At 41.8% G+C, this 27,835-nt stretch overlaps 2 protein-coding genes across 3 annotated transcripts; both read right to left on the bottom strand.

Moving 5' to 3' along the window:
* Positions 1-948: 948 nt before the first annotated feature.
* fbxo28 (F-box protein 28) lies at positions 949-10,900 on the bottom strand. Its single transcript, XM_084021666.1, has 5 exons — positions 10,684-10,900; positions 8,111-8,220; positions 5,588-5,726; positions 3,182-3,377; positions 949-2,038 (listed from the first exon to the last, which is right to left on the bottom strand). Exons 1-5 carry the CDS (start codon positions 10,870-10,872, stop codon positions 1,527-1,529), a joined length of 1,146 nt encoding a protein of 381 aa, XP_083877792.1. The 5' UTR covers positions 10,873-10,900; the 3' UTR covers positions 949-1,526.
* A 5,031-nt stretch (positions 10,901-15,931) lies between these two features.
* Positions 15,932-27,047, bottom strand: polr1c (RNA polymerase I and III subunit C). 2 transcript variants are annotated; one of them, XM_084021674.1, is made up of 10 exons: positions 26,934-27,033; positions 25,778-25,922; positions 24,640-24,711; positions 23,918-24,025; positions 22,204-22,336; positions 20,771-20,902; positions 20,508-20,660; positions 17,953-18,102; positions 17,457-17,573; positions 15,932-16,218 (listed from the first exon to the last, which is right to left on the bottom strand). In XM_084021674.1, the coding sequence occupies exons 2-10, from the start codon at positions 25,778-25,780 to the stop codon at positions 16,100-16,102; spliced, it is 987 nt and encodes a 328-aa protein (XP_083877800.1). In that variant the 5' UTR covers positions 25,781-25,922; positions 26,934-27,033; the 3' UTR covers positions 15,932-16,099. The 2 variants fall into 2 exon arrangements, with proteins under 2 accessions (XP_083877800.1, XP_083877799.1); XM_084021673.1 differs by lacking the exon at positions 25,778-25,922 and having other exon boundaries at positions 26,934-27,047.
* Between the last annotated feature and the right edge of the window lie 788 nt (positions 27,048-27,835).

Here is a 27,835-nt window from a genome sequence, read left to right on the forward strand (position 1 = left end):
AGTTCTGCAGTGCTGACGGTTTCATGATTAAACGTTGGATAAAACACGTAGGAATGAGCTCACACATCATCAGGTACATATCCTGCAGAAATCATATCTTATCACTTAATTTGGCTTCAAATAATCCTGGAAAATATCCTGATTTACATTTGAGACGAGCCATTTCCACTCTGTTAGCTCGTGCTGCTAATGGCGTGACCGATACGGTCATGTGATCCATCACAGTATGGTAGCATGGGAGTCTAAAGGGAGGTTGCAGAGCAGCTGTGCAGCGTTGCTGAATGTGCCTCCTTCCTTCGTTAAGGCCCCATCCTTCCTCTCCGAGGCCCCGGTCACACTGGGACGCCTCAACGTGCTCACGTCACGACATGTGGATCCAAGCAGACGTGGAGCTCAAGATGTGGCTCCGCTGCTGGATGATGAGGAGGCAAAAAATCCCAGAAAAAGAAACTCACTGAAACAAATGTTCCTCCCATTAAAAACCACTAATATCAACCTTTCATTGTCCGTTATTTGTTTCTTACAACAGGCCCTTTTCGGAGCAGCCATTTTGATGCAACAGCAGGGGAAATGTTACGGTCCCATTCCATTTAGTGTGTCAGCCAACAGGCACATTGCCAGGGCCCACGGTGCCAGGCCTCCGGTACCGGGGGTGCAGCTAATGGAGCAGGGCCAGATTCCTGTTTCAAGATGTCTTCCCACCTGCGTTTCCCCGGCGTGTCCAAACGGCTGTTGTGGAAAAGGCCCATGTTGATTCATTAATAATGATCAGTTGATCAATTAAAAACAATGGTGAAAAATTGTGTGGTGACTTGTTGCCTATGAATAAGAAGAATAGCTCTGGTCCACCTTAAAGGCCAGCCCACCTTAAAGTGAGCTGGAGCCGTTGCTAACCCTGCCAACACGTGTGCGACTCAGCGGTCTGAGCTGATGTGAGAACCAAAGAATGTCAATGACGTCTTACTTTTCACAGGGTTTTTATTGCACTTAGCCAAAGTTAGGAAGAAGCAGGTGTGACTGAAATGAAAGTTTGTGGATTTAGACTTCCGTGTGAAAATGGAAAGCAGATAACATGCAACTAAACGTAGGTTCATTATTTACGCGAGGACTATTTTAACTTGTGACGGAAGGACTGTCACGACTCTGCACTTTTACTGTGATATCCTTTTAATTGACGTGTCTGGAAGATTCTACTTCAGAAACAGGAACTACATTAATAACATGTACAGTTTGACTTCTGATCACCAAATCTGCCAACCAGCTGAATTTCTGTTTAGCCAAATGTCACACAGAAGCCTTTTAGAAAAGCATCTACATTAAAAAGTAATTTTAATGTAACCCTTAATAAATAGTCGACCTCCTGCCCAGAATCGGACTGGGGGGGGGGGGGGGGGGGGGGGGGCACAGGTGAAGCTGTGGACTCATCTCACAGACAGTACAGGTGAGTGTTGGTAATGCGGCAGGGAGTTTGGGGGGTGATCAGTCGGACCTCGAAACCAAAAACAGAACAAGACTAACTGAGTCTCTTATTTCTTGCTGCGGAGCCGTTTGGACTGTCGCGGCAGGTCTGAGCTCTTTCTGGTGCGTTTGAGAGACGACCCTCCCTCAACCTCCGGCTCTCTGGATAGAGAGGCTGCCGCCACGCCGCCGCCCGCCAACACAGTACCAGACGTGCTGGCGGCGGTGGAAGACACAATGGCGGCGGCGCTGCTGGATGCGGAGGCGCCAGCGGGCCTCGGCCCTCCCAGGGCAGCAGCACTGCTGTCCATCAGTTCACGGAGCTTGTGTTCCAGCTCAGCGAGGCGGGCATTCTGCTCGCCGATAACCTGGGTCTGTTCCAGCAGCTTCTGCTCCTGGTCCTGCAGCTGCTTCTGCTGCTCCAGCTGCTTCACGCGGATCTCCTGCATCTCCCTCCGCAGCGCCGTCATCGACGCCCCGTTCACCTTCACCTGCTGCTGCACCTTGGTCATCTCGGAGCGCGACGGCGTGTTCTTGGCCAGCAGGGACATGGTGGTCAGGGACGTGGACGGACCTGCCACTGAGGGGACAAGACAGGGGGTCAGGTCTTTGGGGAGTTACTGCAGGCCTGAAAGGAAAAAGGAGTGTTTCTTCTGGCTTCTACTGATCTTTAGAAGTAAGAAGCTACATGAACAGTTGCAGCTTTTACAAGAATAAAGCAAGACTGCTAGTTGTGTTCAACTTCAGAAGAAGAAAGTGAAGTTGAGTAACATTGTACATTAATTAAAATTTGGAGTACTTGAACTTTACATGTGTTTTTCCATGTCATGGTACTTTTATACTTCTACTCTACTTAACTACATTTCAGAGGGAATCATTTGAAATGAACTCTTTTAAATAGGGATGCACCGAATAATCGGTAACCGAATATATTCGGCCGAAAATGGCAAAAAAAGCCACATTCGGCCTTCGGTGGAATGAGTTAAAGGCAAGGCCGAATAGTGGCGTGTGACGCAATGACGCAATTTTTTTTTGGGGGGGCTTGACATACAGGCACAGTTGTTGATGTTTTTGTCTGTATAAAACAATTTTAAGATGTCTTAGATGTCATAGCTAGTTTCCTTCTTTTTATCCTGAAGCTGAAGTACTGTTATTGACAAATCTGTTCTGGCCTGGATATGTTGTGTACCTGTATAAGTGTATGAGGTTACAAGCACACACTTATTGAGATTTACTTGAGCCTTCTGTTTACATTATTAGCTATCTACTGTGGCTAAGCAGACTTTTGCCAAAAGGACAATAATTCATTTGTTGTGGGTTTATCCACTTTAATGCACTTTATTTTTTTTTTGAATGCATGTTTTGTTTGAAGGCCTAATATAAATGAAAAACTTTGTGCTTTTTTTGAAAAGCAAAGGCTACTGGAATATTAAAAAAAATGTCAATATTCAATAAAAATTTACTTTATTTGAAAAACATGTCTAAGGCTATTTATGCAATATAGAAAAAATTGTGAAAAACCGCATTCATTATTCGGTATTCGGTATTCGGCCTTCGGCCAAGCGTTTAAATTTTATTCGGCTTCGGCTTCGGCCACAAATTTTCATTTCGGTGCATCCCTACTTTTAAATGTACTTTGTTTACGTGCTATTATTCCTAGTGGTGCGGTGAAATGTCTTTCCAATATCTAATAAATATGATGCAGGAGAACCATGTCCAGTACCTGGTGTAGAGCCGATGAGGCGGCCGGACAGATCGGCCCCCGGCAGTTTCTTCTTCAGGATGGGGACGATCTTCTCATCAAAGTACTCCATGGCCATGGAGGAGATGTCCCTCAACTCCTGCAGGACCTCGTGAGCTCTCTGGGGGGCTCGAGTGGAGTTCACGTAGCGCAGCACGCGGTAGATCTCATCTATCACCTGGCGAAACACAATGTGGCCAATGAGAAACCAGAGATCACACAGCAGATATGACAGAAACAAGACTGGAGAGGCTGCTATTGCATCGTATGTTGTTTCAGCAGGCACACTGATGCATGACGGATAGAGGATCAAACCATGCAGAATACACTCAGTGTGACAAATTTTCATTATCAGGATGAATATCGTCATGAATGAGTTGAAAAAGCTGCTCGCTCTACATCATTGTCCCGTCGCCAAAATATTTCATAGATCTAGACTCTGAATTTAGCTTCAAAGTGTGTCAATTTTAGGGCTGCACGGTGGGGTAGTGGGTAGTAGGGCTGAACGATTTTGGGAAAAGATCTAATTGCGATTTTTCTGACAGATATTGCGATTTCGATTTGATTCACGATTTCCTTCAAATCAAGCTTCAGTGCAATATTCACAATGTACAGTAACATTAAAACATTGAATGCTATTACTCTAATGCAAGGACTAAAGTTAAAAATTGCTTCCAAATGAATTTATTAACAAGAAACATGCATGTTCATTCTTTAAAGTCCTTGACCAATGGCAGTTATTACAAATGAACTAAAAGAGCCATCTTTGACTGTCTTAAAATGTGCAAAAATCCTTAACTGTAATAATTTAATTGTAAATCAAATACAAAAACTGTTATTGAAATAAAATGACCCTTCTAAAAAATATGTCAGACATTAAAATAGGTGGGTCATTCATTTATGGCTTACCACTTTTTCTTTACACTCCGCGTATAGCTGTGTGACGGCAACCTGTTAGAGGTCGGAGCGGGAGGGAATCGTATATCTGTCCAGCGTGCGGAGGAGGTTTTTAAATCCGTCTTTCCGGTGTCTTCCGCTGCTCTTATCGTACGGAGTTACACTGGCAAAAGATGCTGTAATTGTAGTCTGTTTGCTACAGTGGGCCTGATCATCATAGTCACCGGACTTTTTACCGGACTTTTTCGCCATGCACGCGTCATGCAAATGTCTGTGGTGATTTTTCAAGTGCCGGTGTTGTGCCGTAATCAGCGCCCCTGCCGTGAAATGCACCCTCTCGCGGGAGATTATATCACCGGTATATATTGGTTGTGTTTCCGCTGGATGTTGCAACTTTAGCGCGACAGGTTTTGCACAGTACCTGTTTCTGGTGCACGTCTGCAGCCTCAAACCAGAAATACTCCCAAATGACGGACGTGCTGTTTTTCTTGGCGATTAAATCCCCTAACTCCGCTTCTGGTCCAGTTGAAGTAATTTCTGACTAATTACAAATACGGAGCAGGTTAATACTGATTGGTTAGCGTGACCTGTTCACGAGTAGTCTGATTGGTGAGCTTGGCAGGATGGTCGGGAGACGGCATGTGTAAAATAGTTGACAACAGATCCTGGGTGAGTCAGGAGCGCTGCAAAAACCACAGCTTTGGCGATCACATGATTGCGTTGTCTGAAATCGCAATTTCGGTCAGAAAACGATAAATCGTTCAGCCCTAGTGGGTAGCACTGTCGCCTCACAGCGAGAGGATCCCGGGTTCGATTCCCGGGTTGGCCCGGGCTCCTTCTGTGTGGCGCTTGCATGTTCTCCCTGTGTACGCGCGGGCTCTCCGGCTTCCTCCCACAGTCCAAAGACATGCAGGATAGGTTAATTGGTGACTCTAAATTGCCCGTAGGTGTGAATGTGAGCGTGAATGGTTGTTTGTCTCTACATGTCGGCCCTGCGATAGACTGGCGTCCTGTCCAGGATGTACCCTGCCTTCGCCCAATGACAGCCCAATACAGGATAAGCGGTAGACAATGGATGGATGGATGGGTGTGTCAATTTTAAGTATTTAACTGAAAATGTAGGGTTGAAAATTACTGTATATTTTTAATATCACTAGATAGATAGATAGACAGACAGACAGTCAGTCAGTGATGGGCAGCTGGAAGCCAGACCACTTTAAAGCACCAGTGTGTAATATTTGGCACCATCTAGTGGTCAGGTTGCTCATGACAATCATCATAAACTCCTCCCCTGTGCCAAGCATGAACCACAGAGGCCGACATATGGATGAGAGGCTCTCTCAGTGTGTCCCTGCTGGGCTACTGTACAAACATGGTGAAAAAGCCCTGCTGCCTACGAAGAGGAGAAGGGCTCATGTTCAGGTGAACACGACCATTCTTGACTCGTGACAACGTACTAATATTATATCATATATCATATATATATATGACCTTTCCAGGGATGAAGCAGCAGAGGTTGGAGTCCACGTATTTCATGAAGGTCATGTTGAGCAGAGAGAGGCGCGTCTCCACGGCAGCCAGGATGTCGGCGTGGCGGGCCAGCGAATGGTTTCTCCTCTCCGACTCTCGCCTAGAGACAATTCAGGAGAAACACACCGGTGAAGAGCCGAGAACTTTTATGAAGAGTTATGTTTCCAGTCATCAGCTACACTGAATCTTCTGCCTGAGCTTCAACACAGTGTGATGGTCTCCATCTAGTCTACGTGCTGAACACGGACGACCGATGCCACCGCTTTCACCGGTGCAGGGAAGTCGTAAGCTTGTTTTACTGTTGTCATGACAACTTCATGTTCAACAAACATGGAGATCCTTTTGGAATCTGAAAGTGATTATTTCATCTAGAAGGAGCATAGTAATTAACAAATGTATATATGATTATTGATTTTTTTTAAATCTTACGCTGACTACCTGCAACACCATCAATGACGGTCTTGAGGCGTCTTCAAAACGTCCCTCCAGAAACACACTTGTGATGTCACTATTAGGGTTGTCAAAAGTATCGAAACTCAAAAAAGTATCGATACTAAAATGTTGTATCCGGATACGATACTCATTTTCAAAAGTATTGAATAATTCTGTGCACTTTTCAGTTTCAGACTTTTTTTGTAACAGGTGCAGCTGCTGAGAATACAGCATTTCAACAGTGTAATGTTCATGTTAACTGGTTTGGCTAGTGTCATTTAGTTTATTGTTATGTATATAAAGCATAACCAAGGAAGGAACACTTAAGTTAATTTAGTTTTTATCAGGCTTGCCTAATATTTACAACCTCAAAATATTGTTCCAATTGTTATTGTTTTTTTTTTTTTTTTGCACTACCTCAGACCTGAAACTTGTTATTTTTGCATTTTTTTTGTTAATAAAAACATTTCTTTTAAATTTTGGGGTCTTTTTTTCATCCTTGTGGTATCGAAAATGGTATCGAGTATCGAATATTTTCCTGAGTATCGGTATCGAGTTGAAAATTTTAGTATCGTGACAACCCTAGTCACTATTATATAGTGCCCATGTTAATGCTGGACCACACTGAGATGCATTGGCAAAAAATATGGTTCTAATGGTCCTAATGGGATTTATACCAGATAAAGATACATATTTGTTATTTTAATGAAATAAAACCTTTGACTATGAAGCTCCATCAAATGAATTTTATTCTTCATAATGCACCATTTGACATTTTTTCCAGAAGTCTGGAATGTAGATCAGGAAGAATTTAGTGATGATAAAGCATGAAAATAGTGGAAATAACTTAGTATTATGCTCAGTGATGACAAACAATTAAATATTAAGACTGCTGGCCATTAATTTCCTGAAAATCGCAAATTAACCCCTTATCCCTGATGAAAGAGACCCGCCTGTGACAAGAGACTTGCAGCATGAGCAAGTCTGCAGGCCACTGATGCAAAATGGAGATGTTTCAATGGGCAAAAGAAAACATTAAGAACATTATATTCTTCTTTGTTAGTGCAGAAGATATTAAATAACACGAGGAAGCGTACGAATTGGAGAGACGTTACGCCTCGGCCAAAACGATCAGTGGCACACGATCGCTTCATTGCTTTATACCAATTTCCAAACATAAGATATGGATGAAAAGAATATCACAGGATAACCCCAACCCCCCCCCAACCCCCCCCCCCCTCATATCCTTCAAATTCATTTTGGCAAGAGCAAAGTTCCCAAATATAACAAATAATCCTGTTTAGAATACATATGATTATTCATCGTGGTGCTAGGAGCACCCAAAAAGTGAAAAATAATTTTGGGCGTCAAAAAAAAATTGGACTTTGGTGACCCACCTCTCACCCAAGTTCATAATGTTTATTCTGCCTGCAGAATTGTGTAGTACAAACTACAATGAACAAACACTTTTCAGCCTTCTATCACTAATAGAGCAGAAGTTATGGGCCTCCAAAAATGCCAACAAATGAAATGCAAAATTCCAACGTGTCAAAAAAGGGGTGTGGCACTTGAAATTAAAATGGACGCCACGGGCAAACCATTTGATATATTGACCTGAAACTTCAGATTCCCTTGTTTGGTAACAAGCTTTTCAGCAAAATCTGAGAGGTACCATTTACATGGTACCCCGATATTGGCTGTTTTCACATGGAATGAACGCAAAAATACAGTTTTGCATCCTGTTTTTTTCCTCTCTCCTCTACCATGATAGTGAGCTCCACACTTGCGCGCTGCATATTTCTCACACTTTAATGTGTTAAAATATTAACTTCTCAGCGTCAGGTGTGGAGTCATAACTCTCAATGTCACACTTTGCAGGCAATCAACGGAGCGAGAGGCGGGCTCTTGCTGTTGCTGCCAGTAGTTGCAGGAACAGACGATGAAAGTTTGATCTAAGTGTTTTTTACTAGGATGAACTACAGATTTCCCCCATTTTGTGATGGGCTCGTATCCCACACCGTTGCACTGAGCTCGTGCTGGTGTCATACTGACCTGGGCAGCTGGGCTTTGACCTGCCTCTGGCACAAACTGTGGTAACGCTCCACCTTCAGGAAGCCCTGATTCAGGACACGCTGGCAGATCATGTCCATGCGCTTACACACCTGGAGACGACACAAAGCAGGTGAACAACAGGCGTCCTGTTATAAGAGTATGAACATAAAGGGAAAGCTCCTGTGGGTTAGTGTTGCCTGGGATACTGACAATAGAAACGTACAGTGAGATCCTCCTGTTAACCCGGCCGATACCTTGCTGTGTTAGCACTGTAGGTCTGACAGCGTGACTGAATGCATGCACAAGAGGACGGTTTGAGCTCACGACTGGCTGGATCCTGGGCACTTGGTTGTCTTTACAACAGACACCTGTCCACTTCCTGTGGGGGAGTTGAGATCGGGAATATAGCATTTCTTGCACAATATCAACCTAAAAGCATTTTAACAAAGGCTGTCAACATTAACGCTTTAACGCTGCTGGCTCTCTGGAAGGGACGTTTGAGTCTAAAAAAATACAGATGGAACAACCAAGAAGATACACACCGATACCACAACAACAACAGGATGTTAACATCTCAGTGCAGTGTGTGTGTGTGTGTGCGTAGTAAATTTGTCAGTGAATAAACGCTACAACTAGACACAAGCTAAGCTCAGGAACACTTAAGGCAGGCTGACTTTTTAAGGTGGACCAGCAGTATACTCCTTTCAGTGACATGCTGCTCCTGAGTCTCTGACCTTTTTCATATTTCTATTAACTGTGTAACTGACATCAGGTTAAATGGTTCATTTTAAATTTCTACTGCAAACTGCTGTTTTTAATCAAAGTTGAATGTTTTCAAAATTATTGTTATAACTGTAGTGGTATTAGAAGTACTCAGTACTCGGTAACAGCAAGTATTTAATGTAAGTATTTGTAATGTTTCGGTGCATTTGGCTTCATATTCTGGTTCTGTCATTTATCTTTCCATCTCCACAACAATATACAGAGAAAATTGGGATTGTTCAAGTATATTTACAAATGGTAAATAATCATGATTTATCCACAGCTACCCTGTGATTAATCTGATTTTAATGTTTGTTGGACAGCCCTAGTTTTAACCTTTAATGACATTCTTCCATCACGTGCAGATCAACTCAATAAACATGAAGTGTGTAAAGTGACAATACTGGAGTGAATATGATTTCTCAGTTAGCCAGCCAAAGCACACCGTTTCCAACTCTTCCTGATAGTGTTATATGCAGTGTGCGATGTGCACGTCACACTGCAGTGAGATTGTTGGGAAGTTAACTCAAACACGTCAAGCTACAATTATTATGAACTCTCAAAATTCTCCTTTTCCATGACTAATCCAGTGTTTTCTGATCATGACCTACAGTCGCCACAGGGAGGGCGGGTGAAAGTCAAACAGCCGACTGTCTTGTGCTTGAGGGGTCTGCGGTGATGTCCTGACCCATCTCATTAACCAAGCCTTGTGGGCAATATATGTGTTGTCAGGCGGGAACATTCGGTTCAGAAAAGTGAAGCCCAGGTTAAAGTGCCTTCAACTTACATTCTCTCTCTCCTGTCCACCAGGGGGTGACTCGTTTGGTTGGAGAAAGAAATCTGATGTATAGAAATCAATTAGAAAATGGTCCTACTCCTCTCTTGATGTATTATCTCAGTAAACATTGTAAACATGAGTTTATGGTCTCAATCTCTAGTCAATGCTTTAGGGGGGCGGGGCTTACCTGCTGATCGACAGGTCGCTAGCACGCTACCAATGCAGTTAGCTACTAAGATGACTTTAACACTTGACATTGAATTATGAAGCTAACTTTGTTCACATCTTCACATCAGAATCCAGAAATACGGTCACTTCCTTCACTGGTTACAATTCCAAGATGGCGACAGCTAAATTTCAGAATTTGAGGTTTCAAAACCGTAGTCCACAAACCAATGGGTGACGTCACTATGACTACGTCCACTTCTTATACAGCCTCGTGAGTTGGTTTATTGAGTTGTTTACGACAGCACAGAACTGTTCATCTATCCTCCAAGTTTGCTTAAGAGTACCAGGTGTATGCATTTAACTTTAAAATGTAGCCTACAGAATGTACTATATGTATATAAACAAAATGCAGAAAAAAAACATTGCAAAGTCAGTTTTGTTGTACAGCGCTACACGTAACGTTAGCAGATGTATGTGGCAGAGCTGCGGTGAAAATCCCAGCCAGTGAGCAAAATTACCGGTGAATTGTTTCCAGCTCACCCCACGAAAGCAGACACGTAGCAGGGCAGGCAGACATCTGGAGCGGGATACAACCCGCTCGGTCCAGCCGCTCTCTTATCAACATACATGTATGTCATGGTGTGTTTTCCAGTGTCTAGCTAGGCTGTCATGCTCATTAGCTTACAGCGCAATGGACACTGCGGGCCACGGCTGCTATCACTCATTCAACATCGCGGTTAAATGTTAGCCACAATGATTTCTACCGACACGTTACATCACAGACGTTACATCCAGAGATAAGGAGTACATGTGGCTAGCAGCATTAGCTTTGTTCACCTTCTAGCTGGCTTGTTTTTGTTCTTACCGAGCGCAGCAGGCTGATTTCATCGTAAGACAGGAAATTGAGAATCGTCTCGATGGCCACGATGGGGAGTCCTAACAGCGGGTTGTTCTGGTGCGGCTGGTCCGGTGGAGGGCTGGACTGTCTCGGTGACACCGCGTCCGAGTCCAAGGACCCAACACATCCATCAACTCTCTCTACGACGGCCGCCATCTTGCTTTGCGAAGGAGGAGACGGAAGTGACGACTCAAAGAGAAGCGAGCGAGCATGCCAAGTGATATTTAAGGTGTTTACATAACAAGAGAGGAAGATCTTTAAGAGACGTAAATCCTGTTAAAGGTGATAGAAGCTAGACTGATATGATGGGGGAGAAGTGAATAAAACTGTTTCATACGAATATTTATGGAAGTTTATTTTTATAAAGTCATGCTGAAATTAAAAATGCCCCTTTAAGCCTTTTACATCACATCCCCGGTCTTATTGGGCATCTATTGAACAATATATGCAAGTAAAATAAATTTAAAGTAACACAACATCCAACCAATTTCAACCAATATCATGACATCCGTCTTTCAATAAATCTGCAACTTTGATCAATTAGGGGGATCTTGGATTTTTTGCAACCAGTGAAGGAAGTGACTATATTTGGACTGTGGAGGAGCGATGGGTGGATCTGATGAACACAAGCAGCAGAGCAGCAACCTTACTGGATCTGGATCCATCTGGATTCTGGTGTGAAGCTGCTAACAAAGTTAGCTTCATAATTCAAGGTCAACTTTACAGCTAAGCGTTAAAGTCATTTTGGTAGCTAACTGCATTGGCCCCTAAAGCATCCCCTGCTTTCTGGTCTGTTGGACTCTCAATGGACCATAATGTACTAAATGAACATCATGCTGGATTGAAGAAGACTTGAAACTAGAGATTGAGACCATAAACTCATGTTTACAATGTTTACTTAGATAAAACATCAAGAGAGAAGTAGGACTTCTTTTTACAACAAGAAGAGTCACCCCCTGATGGCCAGTAGAGAGAATGTAAGTTTAAGGCACTTCAACTGTGGCTTCACTTTTCAGAACCAGAGGTTGCCGTCTGGTGGAGTTACAGTCCTCTGCAGCTCCGCTCACATTTCCTTTCACAAATATCTATGTAGTATATTGTATCCTCTTGAATATGACAGGTGCCTTTTGGCTAAAAAAAAAATGTATCTAACTTTTTCTTAAATATCCTTCACCCAAGTGAATCACTGAATACTTTACTGCAAACAATCATTGACTTTAGGCAGGTGTTTGCTGTTCTTGTTTGAGTTTTCTAGGTGTGGAGTAGCTGACTTCCCATGATGCTATGATGAGAGCTCGAAGAGTCAATCAGCAGAGAGCACTTCCAGGGTTCAGGTGTATGAACTGAATGCTAAGCTTTTCGAAGATGCTGGAAGATCGACAGGCCAGAATCTTTGTTCCACAAGGAGAGTGGATCGGAAGTTAACACATTATTTATTCATGCGTAATAGATGAGTTATAAGAACAACTTTGTGTTGGCTATGTTTGGGAAATCCAGGACTTACTTTGCCTTAATTTCAAAGTTCATAATGATGATGATGGAAAGGTTGACTTCCGACCTTCTTGAAAAGACCCTGTAATTACTTACAACTATGTACTTGGCAGTTTATTACATTACAGAGCAATTCCATCCATCCATCCATTTTCTACAGCTTATCCTGTATTCAGGGTCGCGGGGGGGGGCCTTTTCCACCGAGGCATTTTGAGGGCCGGCTCGGAGCCGGTGCCCAATCGCGAACCAGTTCTTCCTGTTTCCACAGACAAAGAGCCGGCTCTCGGCCAAGAAAACTGGTTCCCGAGCGGCCCCAACTCTTTGCTGGGCTGGAACAGGGCCCGGCTTACGTTAGGGGCTGGGGGCGGGGACGCTCGAGGCAACGGGGGAAAATACGCCGCTGCAGAGTTTTACTAATGTTACTGTTCCCGGTAAGTTTCACTTTTAAAATGTTTCACCTCGTTGCTAACCAAAGACACATTTCTGTTTAGTTTACCAGGCTAGTGATTACGTTCGTAACTGCAGCAACTAGTGGCTTTGTTTCCTCGGGTAATGTAAGTTGACCGGCTAGCTAGCCAGCTAGCGTGATATTGCTAACAACAACGTTAGCATGCCACTTTCTGACTGCCGTTGGCTCACTAAACGTTACCAACTACCAACGTAACTTAACATCTGTCTCACAGCGTCGTGGACACGTTTGTGATTAAACCGCTGTTCTCTGGTTTGTGTTTGTAGAGCTGTCTGACATCGGCGATATTGAACGGAGGTCCAACCTGCAGATGACTAAACATCAAACACTCTGATCTATTCATCACACACTGTTTTACACTTTAAAAAATGTGATTTTAGTATTTTGTGTATTTTATTGTTATTGTATTATTTGGCAAAATAAACACTTTTTCTGAAGAGACATGTCTGCTATGCTTGAAATTAGCGCTGCGGGGAAACCTCAGACGTATACAGTGACGTAATGACGTGGCTCTCTGGGCTCTCTAGCCGGTGGAAACGCAAACAGGTTCTCGGACCACCGGCCCGGCCCGGCTCTTGAACTAGGTTCGCGTTGGTGGAAAAGGGGTAATTGAGCGATGGCAGGGTTCACCCTGGACAGGTCGCCAGTCTATCACAGGGCTGACATGTAGAGACAGACAGGTAACCAGTCTGTCACAGGGCTGACATGTAGAGACAGACAACCATTCACACTCACATTCACACCTACGGGCAATTTAGAGTCATCAATGAACCTATCCCCATCCTGCATGTCTTTGGACTGTGGGAGGAAGCCGGAGAACCTGGAGAGAACCCACGCTTACACGGGGAGAACATGCAAACTCCACACAGAAGGAACCCAAACCCGACCCAGGAATCGCACCCAGGACCCTCTCGCTGTGAGGCAACAGTGCTACCCACTACACCACCGTGCAGCCCACAGAGCAATTCATGAAACATTATCAATGACTATGAAAAGAGCAATATACAATATTCAGATCATTAATATTGTCTATGTCAGTGGTTTTCTAACTGGGGGAGCTATGATGGGGGGGCGAGTAGGCCCTATGATTTCCGCGACAATTAAATGGTTATTGATTTGACAATGAAAATTTTGTTGAATTTATAAAAAACAGTTTCCCCGAACATAAGTGTTTGTCACCACACCTAAGCTGAAAGAAAAGTCGAGTCTCTACTGTGTTTTAGTGTAATTAACGGCTTCATCCAGCGTCTCTCCTCTCTGTCTCACTGGGGCTGACAGACAGACACACACACACACACACACACACACACACACACACACACACACACACACACACACACACACACACACACACACACACACACACACACACACACACACACGTTCATGGTCTCTGAATGAAAAGGAATTAGAACTACTAGAATGTTTCTTCAATACATTTAGCATATTTTCTGATATTTTCTACTTGATTTATTGAATTTTGATCAACCACATGATTAGACACCATTTGATGGTAAAAAAAAAACCTCTGCAGTAGTACACATAGGGTCTGTAGTACTCACAAAACGAGGCATTTGAAAGTTTGTAAGTACACCAGGAGTTTATTTAAAAGAACACTTGCCTGATAGCTTCTATCCTCGGCTGCTATGCCACCGCAGCGTAGACGCCACTTCCGTGTTTACCCAGCCGATGCCGTGACGCGAGTTTCACGCGAGAGTATGAAAAAGTTTCGCTAAATGTTTATAAATGCTTGTATTATCAGGTCAACACTTGTCAACACTTGTTGACCTGATAATACAAGCATTTATAAAAGGCATCGGCTGGGTAAACACGGAAGATAGAAGCTATCAGGCAAGTGTTCTTTAACTCCTGGTGTACTTACAAACTTTAAAATGCCTCGTTTTGTGAGTACAGACCCTATGTGTACTACTGCAGAAGTTTGGTAACATTCCATGCATTATTAGTGGGGTAATTTACGAGATATACCCACTGTACCATGCATAGCGCTAAGCCATTCGGCTGATAGCAGCTATCTTGACCAATGCTGACCATCGCTAAAAATGCTTCCGAAGGGGTATTTGGCTGGATGTCATGGTGGAAATTACCTCGGGTGCATTTTACTCCGAACCATCACTTTAATAAGGGCAGAAAACCTCTTTTTAGTACATTTTGTGCTCTTTTTGTGTTGCTCTTAAACCTGTTTTTTGTTTTGTTTTATTTTTTACTCTATAGCACCGTGAGATTGTTTTAAAGGAGGCATTAAAAATAAAATGTATTATTACTTTTCTAGTGCATGTTTGTTAACGCCCTACTGGCTAGCAGCGGCCGCTTGTGTTCATCAGATCCAACGGTGGTCACTTCCTTCCCTGGTTGCAAATAGATCCAAGATGGCGACGGCCAAAACGCCAAACTCACAACTGTAGTCCTCAAACCAATGGGCACGTTACCACGACAACGTCCACTTCTTATATCAGTCTGTGAGGAAAAACTCCCTAAAATCCCTAAAAAGAAATGACACAGTAGGATGATCTCCTCCTCATTTGCATGAACATCCAGCACCAGGTCCAGGTCTTCATCTGCCACAAAAAGCTTTTAGTGTTTATGTTGCAAAAATGTGTTTCCACCGGAGACGGATGAAGCATGTGACGCATCACTGTGGATGATGGATCTGTCTTTTCTTATTTCCCATCACAGCCTGTTTGATCTCACCAACACAATCCCCTTTTAATGCATGCAGGTTCAATGTTGCTGCTTCATTGACGTGTACCCCCGTACACGTCAATGAAGCAGCAACATTGAACATTGAGCAGGAGAAATCTCTCATGGTTGATTGAGACGTTCTCCAACAAGTTGACTTCCTAGTTGGTAGAAAACACTGTAGCAGAACATTTCACCTTCTTTTTTGTATTTTACACATATTCTGATATTCTGAAAGCCATTCTGAAACATGATTAGCATCTTGGAGTAATCTCCAACTTTCATTATAAACCCTTGATATTTGGACTGTATATGTGTAAAATAATCAGACTTTTAAGAATAATTATTTTTTTAATTGATTTGCCTAGTTTTTCTTAATTTTTGTGGTTTTGGTTGATTTTCTTATTATTGATTTTTATTAATGGATTCAATTATTCATTTTGTTTTGTAATATTGTCACATTGTTTCTCGTCTTAAAATAAAAAAATATTATGTGTGCTTCCTGTTATGTTTTCATGAGTAGAAATATGTACAGAAATCTGCATATTACTGGCGATGTTTTTACTTGATTCAGCATGTTTATTTAAAGAAAATCAAGAGCAGTAAACAAAATACTGGAGACAGGACTATATACATACTTACAAGCACAGAGCCATTCAGATAACAACAATACAAGCTCTGACAGACAGATGCTCTGTGTGGTTCTGAGCATGCCCAGACACCATCTCAGTCCATGTCAGTAGAATCCAGTTCATTGAGAAACCTCTGACACTTGGTCATGAGGACTTTGATGGCCTCGGTGACCAGGACGTCTGGAGGCAGGATGCCAGTCGACTCCACGGTAACTGGATGAGAGGAGAAACAGCAGAACCATAGTCAAAGACACTGCTGTAATATAAATAGTATATGGACAGAGTCACATGAAAACCTGAATACTTCTATACTCTCCTCTTGCTGACTGAGCAGGGGTAGAAGTCTGGAGCAATGACCTGCCTTTCCTCTACGCAGCATGGCTCTACTTTTTGGTATCATTTCCTTTTCTTCTGCAGTTAGTCCCCCCTCAGCGCAGGCGGGATTCTAAGCTGATTTCCATAGCAACGCTGCGTCAAACCTCGCAATGACATCATCTTCAACATGATACTCGCTGAATCCTTTCATCAACATCAATTACACCAATTACAGTATTATATCTGGCACATTTGTGATAATTTTTAAAAATCTGTCTTGAGTTGATGAAACTTGCCGTTGCTATTGAGGGTAGCTTGTCTGTTTAAAAACGGCACATTTGTGCAGGATGTCCTGTGGTCTACCGACGATGCTCTGACCAATCACAGCAGTGTTTTCACTCCACCTTCTCGTATCGGCTCAGCTCTCGCTTGGAACCTTGACTGAGGCGGTTCCAACACAAGTACCAGGTACCAGCGAATCGAGATGGGACGATACAGGATTTGATCGTGGCTCGTGACAAAAAACAATAATTTGATCAAAAAAGACTTTAAAAGCTTATTTTCTTTTCTTACTAATACGATTGTAGTGGTCGTTTCTTCCAGTAGTAGTCCTTGTATGTCACCATCCAAAGTCCTCAATCAACTTCAGTACATCCAGAACTCGTCTGACGTCTGCCCGTCTGCTCACCCATTCCTTCTCCCGTGACCATATCACCCCCATCCTCCAGAAACTGCACCGGCTCCCTGTCCCACATACACTTTCTTCTTCTCACCGAAAAGCCCTCCACAACCAAGCCCCCTCCTACCTGCCTGACCAGCTCCACTACCGCACTCCCCCCCACAGCCTTCATTCCTCTGACGCAAACCTCCGTTCCTCCGATGCCTCTGGCTCCGCCACTGAGGACCAAGCCCCGTAACTGGGGTGACAGGGCTAACTGTGGTTTTTACTGTGTTTTTATTATAGTTTATGTGTATATATCAAGTGTCTTTGAACGCACTATATAAATGAAATGTATTATTAGGATGAGGAGGCTTAAGGTGATCCCTGACTTCTTTTCATTCACTTGGATTTGTTCCGTCATAATGTCTTTTAAGCTGTGCAGCAACATGAACAGGAACCAGGTCGATGAACTCACAGATGAAATGGTCTCTCAGTCTTCCGAGCTTCACCACATTCTTCAGGTCGTCGTGGCGGAGGACTTCCCTGCTGCATGTATCCAAGCGACTGTTGACTACTTTGGCAACCTTTTTCCCTGAGGAGGGAAACACAAGAAAATAGCTGACACCAAATTTATAAACTCACTCTAGACTTAAACAATTAAACTCTCATGTCTGTATTCTGGCTTGGGCCCTGTTCGACTATAACACACACTAAAAATCTATGTCATATAAATGATGAAACTGATGAGAATGTATTATTTTAACTGGAAGTTGATCCTGTTTTCTGATTTTTGACAAGTCACTGAATCCTTTAGTATACTGGGCAGCTGTTACTCTCACTAGATCAAGGAAAACAGAATACTGTCCTCACATATTCAATTGTTTCATCATAATATTAACTTTATTCAACTTTCTATACATGCCCTCTGAAGAGTTGGTTTCTATTTGAGTTGGAGTTTAGTGCTTTCTTACCGTGAACATCCTGTATGTCTATGACTCCTCGTGAGAAGCAGCGCTTCAAGCGCTCTGCCTTCTCTCCCTCCACCGGCTCCAGCAGGGTGATCTCTGGGAGGAGGCGGTAGCTCGCTGTGGCCACTGGGGAGAATTTAGCGTGGTCCTTACCTGAACACAGGTAATCTCTATTAAACACACGTTTATGGTCTAAATCTCTAGTTTCATATTCAAGAGGATACAATATGAGAAATAGATACTGGGAAAATACCTGAGGAAATAAAGACTATTCTACTGTTTTTGTCAAACAGAATATTTACGCGGAGCTGCAGGACTGTGACTCCACCAGACAAAGGGAAGCCACAGCTGGCCTTAAAGGGATAGTTCGAAATTTTGGACATAAGACCTATTTTCCAACTCAGCCGGTGTGTTCGAGACGTTTTCAAGAAATTTCATTCAGTTCTTCTAGTTGCCGAGTTCGCTTGTGCTATGGCTAGCGCAAGTCAATGGTTCTAGTTAGCATAGCATTAAAAACACTCATACCGACTCCACAGTGCACCCGAGGCAAATCAATTGTAACGGCAGACTATTGATGTACATATCTGTGTTGATAGAATGTTTGAAATAAAACCAACCTTGCATTTTTAAGGATTTATGTCTCAGCAGCAGCAGCAGCGTGTCATACTTCCTAGTAGGCTATGGCAGCGGCGGACTGATATCACCTAGCACTTATAAGTTACCGGTTCTATAATAGTTTGTTTACCTGCTGTCATTGCTACAGACGCAGAGTAGTCTGCAGTGCTAGTTTCTTCAATCTCACAGAAATGGACACTTTTGGAGAATATACTGAAACTTTTGAAGACTCTGATGAGGAGTTTTTTTCCACCCAAACCAACCGTACCGGACAGAGCAGAGGTCCGGGTTTGCGGTGCGTAATTGTGGATTCGCGTGGCCGTGGGCTGCCCGGTGTTGGTCCGAGCTCCAAGGGCTTTTCACCCAGCTCTGAGGGCACGAGGCCCGACTGTTCCGCGTGGGTCAGGTCTCTATTTACCGGAGGGATTCCCCGCAACGCGTCCGAGGGTTTACGGGTCTACGGACGGAGCAGAGGTCTGGGTTCGCGGTGCGTAATTGTGGGTTCGCAGGGCCGTGTGCTGCCCGGTGTTTGAGTGAGCTCCGAGGGCTTTTCAGACAGCCTTGGGGGCTTAAGGGCCGACAAATCGGCGATGTTCAGGTGTGTATTTACCGGCTGGATTCCGAGCAGCGCGTCTTAGAGTTTTGAGTCCGACGGAGCAAAGTAAAATTCCGCTGCTGCTGAGAAACTAGTCCCTTTAAAAAATGGATGATTCATGCGATGCGAGGTTAGTTTTGTTTCAAATATTATTCTATTCACACAGATATGTACATCGACAGTCTAGTGTTTTAATTGATTTGCCTCGGGTGCACTGTGGAGTGGGCAAGACTGTTTTTAATGCCATGCTAACTAGAACCATTGACTTGCGCTAGCCATAGCACAAGCGAAGTCGGCAACTAGAAGAACTTAATGAAATGTTTTGAAAACGTCTCCAGACGTCTCCAACACACCGGCTGACTTGGAAAATAGGTCTTATGTCCAAAATTCCGAACTATCCCTTTAAACTTGCATTCTCTCTACTGGCCATCAGGGGGCGCCTCCTCTCTGGTTGTATAGAAGTCTATGAGAAAATGGTCCTACTTCTCTCTTGATGTATTATCTCAGTAAACATGAGTTTATGGTCTCAATCTCTAGTTTCAAGTCTTCTTCAATCCAGCATGATGTTCATTTAGTACATTATGGTCCATTTAGAGTCCACCAGACCAGAAAGCAGGGGATGCTTTAGGGGGCGGGGCTACCTGCTGATTAACAGGTCTTTTCCACTGCTCCTAAAAAGGTCTTATTCAGCATTTAGTTGTACTTAGCTCCATCCTCTCATGGCACAAATAACTGTATTGAAGCACTTTGTTTGACAAAAAAAATGTCCATTCAATTTTGGGTATTTTCTTGTGATGTGTTGAAATTGTTATTACAACATCAATGATCAATGATCCAGTACTTTGTAAATTTGTAAACACATCCATCCATTTTCTTCCGCTTATCCTGTATTCAGGCTCGCAGGGGGTTTGGAGCCAATACCAGCTATCATTGGGTGAAGGCAGGGTACACCCTGGACAAGTAACCAGTCCATCACAGGGCTGACATGTAGAGACAAACAACCATTCATGCTCACATTCACACCTACGGGCAATTTAGAGTCATCAATGAACCTATCCCCATCCTGCATGTCTTTGGACTGTGGGAGGAAGCCGGAGAACCCTGAGAGAACCCACGCTTACACAGGGAGAACATGCAAACTCCACACAGAAGGAACCCGGGCCCGACCCGGGAATCGAACACGGGACCCTCTCGCTGTGAGGCGACAGTGCTACCCACTACACCACCGTGCAGCCCCTGTAAACACATCTAGGCCAGAAAATAGACTTCATACTGATTGAAAAATGTTTAGTATAAATGCGCTTGTTCCTTTCCCATAGCCTCTCATCCAGACAGTTAAGAGTCTCACCAAGCCCTTTGACACAGTGCATGATGATGTCCAGTTCCTGTCCTGGTCGAAGCTGAGCTATCAGGATGTCGTCGTGTACTGGGCCGATGACAGACTCTGCAAAGACGTCTGCTTGGTTCCCAATAGGGACCCACTTTATGTCACTGGAATAAACTGAGACGACAGGGGGAGAAACAAAATAAATACATTTTAATGTTTGATCTTACACAGGAGGGTGTTTATTTTCAACAATCACTCATCTGTTTGTTTTTAAATCTGAGTACCCATGTGGTTCAGATACAGCTCTCGTGGGTCGGAGGAGTCTGCTCTTGCTCTGGGGTTCCTGCTGCATTTAATCTTCAGCTGCAGTTGAATTGTATCTATTTCTGAGCCTTCCTCCTCTGCAGACTCATCACCTGAAGGAAGCAAAGCATAACATAACTCTCAAGACGATCCAATACATGTCTCCATTAGTGACGTAAGACCTATGACGACGTGTGCTACAAAGCCGTTAGCCATTAGTTTTTAACTGAGTTCAGTGTAAGATTTTTGGCTGAGGCTGCGGCATCAACGGAGGGGGGGGGGGGATTCGTGGCGAGCGATCGCAGAGGAGTTTTTTTTTTTAATTATTATTATTATTTAATTGGATGTGGCGTGTGCTGCTTTGTCCTCTGACAATGTAAACAGACTGGTCTGTCTCAGTAACGGGCTAAATGTAAAGGAGGACTAAGCTGAATTGTTGTTCTATGGAGTGAAAAGGATTCATCATTCTGACTTCACAGCAGAATATTTCCTTGTTCTTTTTTCCATATTTGCATGTTCTATTGTGGACCTTTTTGAATGTTCTGTTAGTGCATATAAGAAATATGCCTTTTTCAAGCTGACAGTTAATTTTGATGGCCTTGATGGTTTCTTTGAAAATCTGTAGTTCACATGAGAGAATCTGTGCTTTAAGTTAAAAAAGCTGCTATTTAACAATAGAATTTAAATACTTCCTTTGTGTTGATACTACATAAATTCCATCATTTTACATTTAAATATCCATTATAACATACTTTATTCTTAAGAAGAAAGAAAACGATTCATTGCGATTAATCACGGCAAATTGTGCGATTAATTCTTTTTTTTTTAATCGATTGACAGCACTAGTCTCCATACATGGTCTACAAACATGCCAACCATGTTACGATTCGCTACAGTTTAATATGGCTCTACTTTGATGTGATACAATTATAGTATTTTCATGATGAGTCACCACACAGGCATTTCTTTTTGTTTTTTTGTTGGCCTGCCCACGCTGCTGAACCGAAAAAAAAAAACAAGAAGACACCGTCAATGTGTCCCAATCCATCTGTACGTAGCTTGCTGCTATCTATCTATCTATCTATCTATCTATCTATCTATCTATCTATCTATCTATCTATCTATCTATCTATCTATCTATCTATCTATCTATCTATATATCAGAATAGTGGGACATGAGGACCCAGAGGAGACTCTGTATGTTTCTGTATGAGAGATTTAAACTAAATCTTTGAGTTTTATGTCTTTATAACTTAAGTTACTTGCCAATGTTGAAGGTTAAACCTAATTAGACTCCTCAAGTGATTAGAAGACATCAAGATTTGATAAGCAGATTCAATACAGGATCATGACAATTAAAATGCTCTTCAGCCTCCATTGGTGCTCTCCTGTTATATAGAGGGTGATGGTTTACCAGAGTTCCTGTACTCAAACAGGCGAGGGTCAGCTTTGATGGGGACCAGGCCTAATCTGTGGGCCAGGACTTCATCCTGGACGATGGATGTGTTGTTGTAGATAAACACCTTCTCTATCGCCATGGTAGGCACCTACAACCAATAATAATGTAAAGATCTCACAAGATATTTGCATGAAATTAAACATTCCAAGACTAATCTCTCTTACAAACTGCCCAGGAGCACAGAATGTACATTTTCGTCACATCAGGATTTTAACACAAGTCACTTACAAAACAAGCTGGGGAAGAGAAGTAGTATGTAGTAGTATGTAGTAGTGTTGCACAGTATAACAATACTGCAATTATATCATGATATCCTGCTGTAAAAAAATGGTCCAATACATCATTGTATTAGCAGCAGTACTTGAAGTGTGACAGCGTTTTAATCAGAGTTTATGTGTGAGCAGCTCTGCTGAAGCACTGAATGGATCCACAAGGGGACAGTTTGAACTTTGCAGCACTCAAAACATTAAGTCCAGGTCCAGGATTTAGCAAGCAGAGCTAACTAGAAGGATGGAGTCAACAAATGAAGTTCAAAGAATATTAAAGCAGAACGCTCTGAGCTGGTATCTATCAGCAGATCTCCATTCAAAAAACGAGGAAAATAAGAAAACGTGGCTCTTATTACTGAACAAATGTTCTGATAGAATTTAACGCAGCACCTTTTCTCAATCCGTCCATCTCCTGTAATTCATCCAATACATAATCCCAAGAGCATGTTAAAGTCTTATTTTACCGTGCAGTACCACTCTCCACCTGAACAGTTACTGAGACACCGGTGAGGGCGCTGCTTTCCAAAAAGTCTTATTAAATGCTGTTTCATGTGATATCTGGTTGTAAATATGAATTACATAAATTCAAGTAACTCAAGGGACATCAGATTACTGCTTTGCATGTGGGTCATTCCGTGTAATTTCATCAAATTTCTGAAAATCTTCCCACCTGACCATCTCAGAATGTCCTGTAAAAATTCTAGTAAAAAGACACACTTGTAAATAGGAAAATTACAAAATATTCGGTCTCTACTGTCAACAGTTTTCTCATGAAACATCACTGAATGAAGGGTAGTTTAGACGTTTTTTGGCATCATACTCTGAAAAGCCATATTTAAACAGCAATATCTGGAAACCCATCTCATCTGTGGCCTTCAACATTTCTACAGTGTATATCTGTTACTAAAAGCCTCCAGACATGGCATATCAGGGGTGTAGCTCAATGATAACCTAGTATGGTAGGTACTTAAACTTCTCCCAAAATATGGCTTGTCGAAATGAAGTAGCAAATTTGAAGAGTGGCTGAGCTCCCATTTTTGCAGATAAAAGACTTCTATCACTTCTGCCTCTATCTCTGGTGTTAGCTTAAAGGAAAAATTCGGAATTTTGGACATAGGACCTCATTTCCAACTTACCCGAGGTGATATAGGTCGGTGGAGACCGTTTTCAGCACAATTGGTCCAGTCCTTATAGTTGCACAAGTCACTGTTGCTAAACTGGTGTTGACGTGCGCTTGCTAAACTGGTGTTGACATTTAAAGCAGCTTTAAATGTCTTAAACCATGAACAAACATATGAAAGCATAATATTGAAGACTGCATATTTTATGCTCACACAATACTAGGGGTAGAAGCAGTAGACTTAAAAGTTAAATGAGATGACAGTGAGTGGACATCGTACCTCTGCTAGTAAGATCCTTCTGAAGGCGTTGGCAATGGCTGCATCTATCCCCACCATGTCAAACTCCATACTGCTCTCATCCAGATGCACTATGTCAATTCTGAAGTTCTACAATCAGAGAAGACATCTTCACTTAACAGGAGGGAAATCAATCATTAGATAGAGTTCAAATGGTTCAAAACACTCATAATAAATTGAAGGCAGTTTAATGTGAAATTTCACTCTGACCATTCTTGGCTTCTTCTAGATATGTAGAAATATGTGTATATATATATATATATATATATACACATATATATATATACACATATATATATATACACATATATATAAACACACACACATACATACACACACAGAAAATACACATTTTTCTTGTACTTTGGAACAAATTAGCTAGTTATAAATTATTCAGAAATACATTTTCAATATGTGATTTAAAGTAACTCCGTTAAGCTCAAGTAACATTTATGTGGTGTCACATGTTTCTCTCTGTAATGGTTTAAGAGTTAGCTACTAAAGAAAGCAAGCAGGAAAATAAGAGAAACTGGAATTTTTCAGGTCTAGGAAATATCTTCATATCTACATCAAAGCCAAATAACATAATTTGTAAAAGAGCATAAGAAGCATTTATCATAAACAAGTCTTTCTTCACACACAGAACAAACACACTTAACTCATCACCAGCAGCCACCTTCAGCTTGAAAATAACAGAAATGTACCTTTTGAAATTTCTGCATATCCCAAGTGTCATCGTAGCCAGGATAGTTGCCCGGGTAATCTGATGTATGGACCTAAAGATAAATAAATATTCAACCAAGCAATTAGCATAACAAGTCTAGAAAGACACTAATATTATTAAAGTCACCCTAACATTATTCAATTCACTTTAACAGGGACCTTTTTAGCACCAAACACTGAATTTCCTGCATGGGGAATGTGTATGCACCATCTATGGTGGAAATGCCTTTATTTATGTAAAGGAAAACACAATATAAATATAAATATATATAAATATAATGCAGTAAAGCTCTCAGTAATTCTGTTATGCTGACAAACATTTATTCTTCTGTAGATCAACTCTCTGTCATTTCATGTTATCGCTGCTGAGTCATGTTTTGTGTAATGATGAATTTATTAATTTATAAAGCCCTGGACTTTATAAATTAATAAGGTTTGTTCGTTTGTTAATTTTTAAAAAACGTTCTGCTCATTCAGAACATATTCATGTTCTCTGAGAAAGTGTAATGTACGAATGAAATCATGAATGAGAATAAAGTTCTAATATTTCAAGAAAAATATCAGTAGTCATTGCATTTACATGTACATTTAGCAGCTTACATTTGAAGTACATTTGTCAAAAGAAGGAAACAAAGAAACCACAACGTATCATTGCCGATAAAGTAAGAGCTAAAAATAGAACAAGTGTAAGGTCCTCATCTGAGTAAAGTACTGACATGTCACTACTGACATGTCAGTAGTGACATGTCCCTTCTCAAATCCTACACTCTTGATTTAAAGGAGAGAAGTCTACAACTGGACATTATGTCAGACTTTGTTATGTAGTTAGTTATGTACAAAAGGATATTTGTGTGTGTGCAAGAGTGATAGTAATGGAGAAACTTGTTTAGTGTGGTAGTTTTAAATTGTATTATGAATACTCTATTGACTCAACTTATGACTGGCATATACATTTATTTGATCCATATTTACAACAGACAGCACCCATGAGAGAGTAATACACAAATATCACCAGAGAGAAAAAGAATGAATTCACTGTTAGAAGTAGGGTTGGGCGGTATGACGGTATTATACCGTGTGACGGTATAAAAGTGTCTACCGGTAGAGATTTTGCAATACCATTTATACTGGAGAAAGTGCAGATGTCTGCGGCATCGCTCTGAGTCCACTGTAATTACACCGCCTCGACACATGGGGCACTGCAGGCATTGCAGCAGACTGCTTGCGTGGTTGCATGAGTATGACGAAGAAGAAACAGCTTTACCTGAGTAATAGAGATAATGGAGGCCATCACGACACATACTTTTTCTCATTTGTTATTTTTATTTCTTATTAAGATGGAGCTCTGTGTTAACATTTGCACACACACTATAGCTTAAGTTAAAGCTGGAGTTCAAATGTTTACCAGACATTTTGCACATTCTTTGTGGCTTATTATTTATTATATTATTATACTTTCTTTAAAATAATGTTATGCTGCTGTGAGAAAATTTAAATAAAAGAGGAAAATGATCAAATGCGACAGTATGGTTATTTTTAAGCCATTAACTGAATTTACAGGGGGGAAAACCATACCGTGATATATACCGTTACCGTGATATGAAATTATTCATACCGTGATATAAGATTTTGCTCATACCACCCAACCCTAGTTAGAAGTTACAAAAGAACATTTGTTATTATATATATACAGTATATATATATATATATATACAGTATATATATATATATACAGTATATATATATATATATATATATATATATATATATATATGTTCACCGATAAGGTTAGCTGACAGTACGACAGTAGCGTTAGCCGACTGTTCACCGGTAATGATAGCTGACTGTTCACCAGTAACGTTAGCTGACTGTATGACAGTAACGTTAGCTGACTGTTCACCAGTAACGTTAGCTGACTGTTCACCAGTAACGTTAGCTGACTGTTCACCAGTAACGATAGCTGACTGTTCACCAGTAACGTTAGCTGACCGTATGACAGTAACGTTAGCTGACTGTTCACCAGTAATGATAGCTGACTGTTCACCAGTAACGTTAGCTGACCGTATGACAGTAACGTTAGCTGACTGTTCACCAGTAATGTTAGCTGACTGTTCACCAGTAATGTTAGCTGACTGTATGCCAGTAACGTTAGCTGACTGTTCAGCAGTAACGTTCGGGTTTTTACCGTCATGTGACTCTAAGCGGGTCACAACACGCTGGACACTGCAGCCAACAGATCATGTACTAAAATAAACACTTTTACAAGTAGACTTACATTCGACACACCAAATTCCCCCAGTATTACTCGATTCCGAATTTCTTCCACGCCGATTCTGACGGCTGCCATTTTGCCAGTGGTCCGCTTAACTCCGCCCACACCTCCGCTCCAGTTTTTACAGATCACATGTGGTCACTTCGCCCTTTACTGCCACCAACCGGTACGGAGTGTAACAAGTCATACAGGGCGAATGAAACTAGGCTCATTCGAGATGCAGCAGGAGGCGGAGCCTAAAAGCTGCGGCCCAGGCGGACAATTTCGATCGGCCAAGAAGATTTGACAGAAAGTCATAGAAAAAGTTACATCCTGTTAGACGCGACCTGTAGGCTATCTGTAGTTTGTGACCACGTTCGCATTTATTCATTTGTTCATTTGTTCATAAATAACTGTGGAAATCAGAATCACAATAATTTAGTATCCCTCTGGAAATTGTACAGCTGCTGTTGCTCCATAAGAGTCAGGAAAGAAAGGGTCAAAAAGGTTTAAAAAAATAAAGAATAGAATAATGCCACTAAATATTAGTTATGTATAAATATAATGTATGTATGGTAGTGTATCTGCTGTTGAGGTAGTTTCATAGAATCTAGTCCACATAAGTAAAGTTTTTTTTTTACGTCTGCCTCTTAAAGCACACTGTAGGGTAATTGCTTGTATTAATAAGGTCTAAATAAATAACCTCTTTTATTGTTGTTGTTATTATGATTATTATTAATAATAAGATCATCCACATGTTTGTTAACAGACTGTTAATTGGACAACATGAGACTAACAGCCAACGGTCTAACATTAGATATTATACTCACACAGTTAATGTTTACTTGATAGAGGCTGCGGTGCAATAGTCTTCTTCTCTTAGGAAGGTTCCTAAATGAAGAAGTGACCCGGAAGTAAACAAGTGG

The sequence above is a fragment of the Eutrigla gurnardus genome, assembly GCF_963514095.1.
Source record: "Eutrigla gurnardus genome assembly, chromosome: 11".
Classification (NCBI taxonomy): domain Eukaryota; kingdom Metazoa; phylum Chordata; class Actinopteri; order Perciformes; family Triglidae; genus Eutrigla; species Eutrigla gurnardus.

What these genes read in the sequence shown, in the direction of transcription:
- fbxo28 (XM_084021666.1), bottom strand. Translation starts at nt 10,872, where the DNA reads ATGGCGGCCGTCGTAGAGAGAGTTGATGGATGTGTTGGGTCCTTGGAC. An exon ending in GCTGCTTCATCCCTGGAAAG is followed by an intron (nt 3,378 to 5,587) that starts GTCATATATATA and finishes GTGTTTCGCCAG; the next exon opens with GTGATAGATGAGATCTACCG. An exon ending in CCTCATCGGCTCTACACCAG is followed by an intron (nt 2,039 to 3,181) that starts GTACTGGACATG and finishes TTGTCCCCTCAG; the next exon opens with TGGCAGGTCCGTCCACGTCC.
- polr1c (XM_084021673.1), bottom strand. Translation starts at nt 27,005, where the DNA reads ATGGCAGCCGTCAGAATCGGCGTGGAAGAAATTCGGAATCGAGTAATA. An exon ending in GAAGGATCTTACTAGCAGAG is followed by an intron (nt 22,337 to 23,917) that starts GTACGATGTCCA and finishes TATTGGTTGTAG; the next exon opens with GTGCCTACCATGGCGATAGA. An exon ending in GTTTGAGTACAGGAACTCTG is followed by an intron (nt 20,903 to 22,203) that starts GTAAACCATCAC and finishes TGCTTCCTTCAG; the next exon opens with GTGATGAGTCTGCAGAGGAG.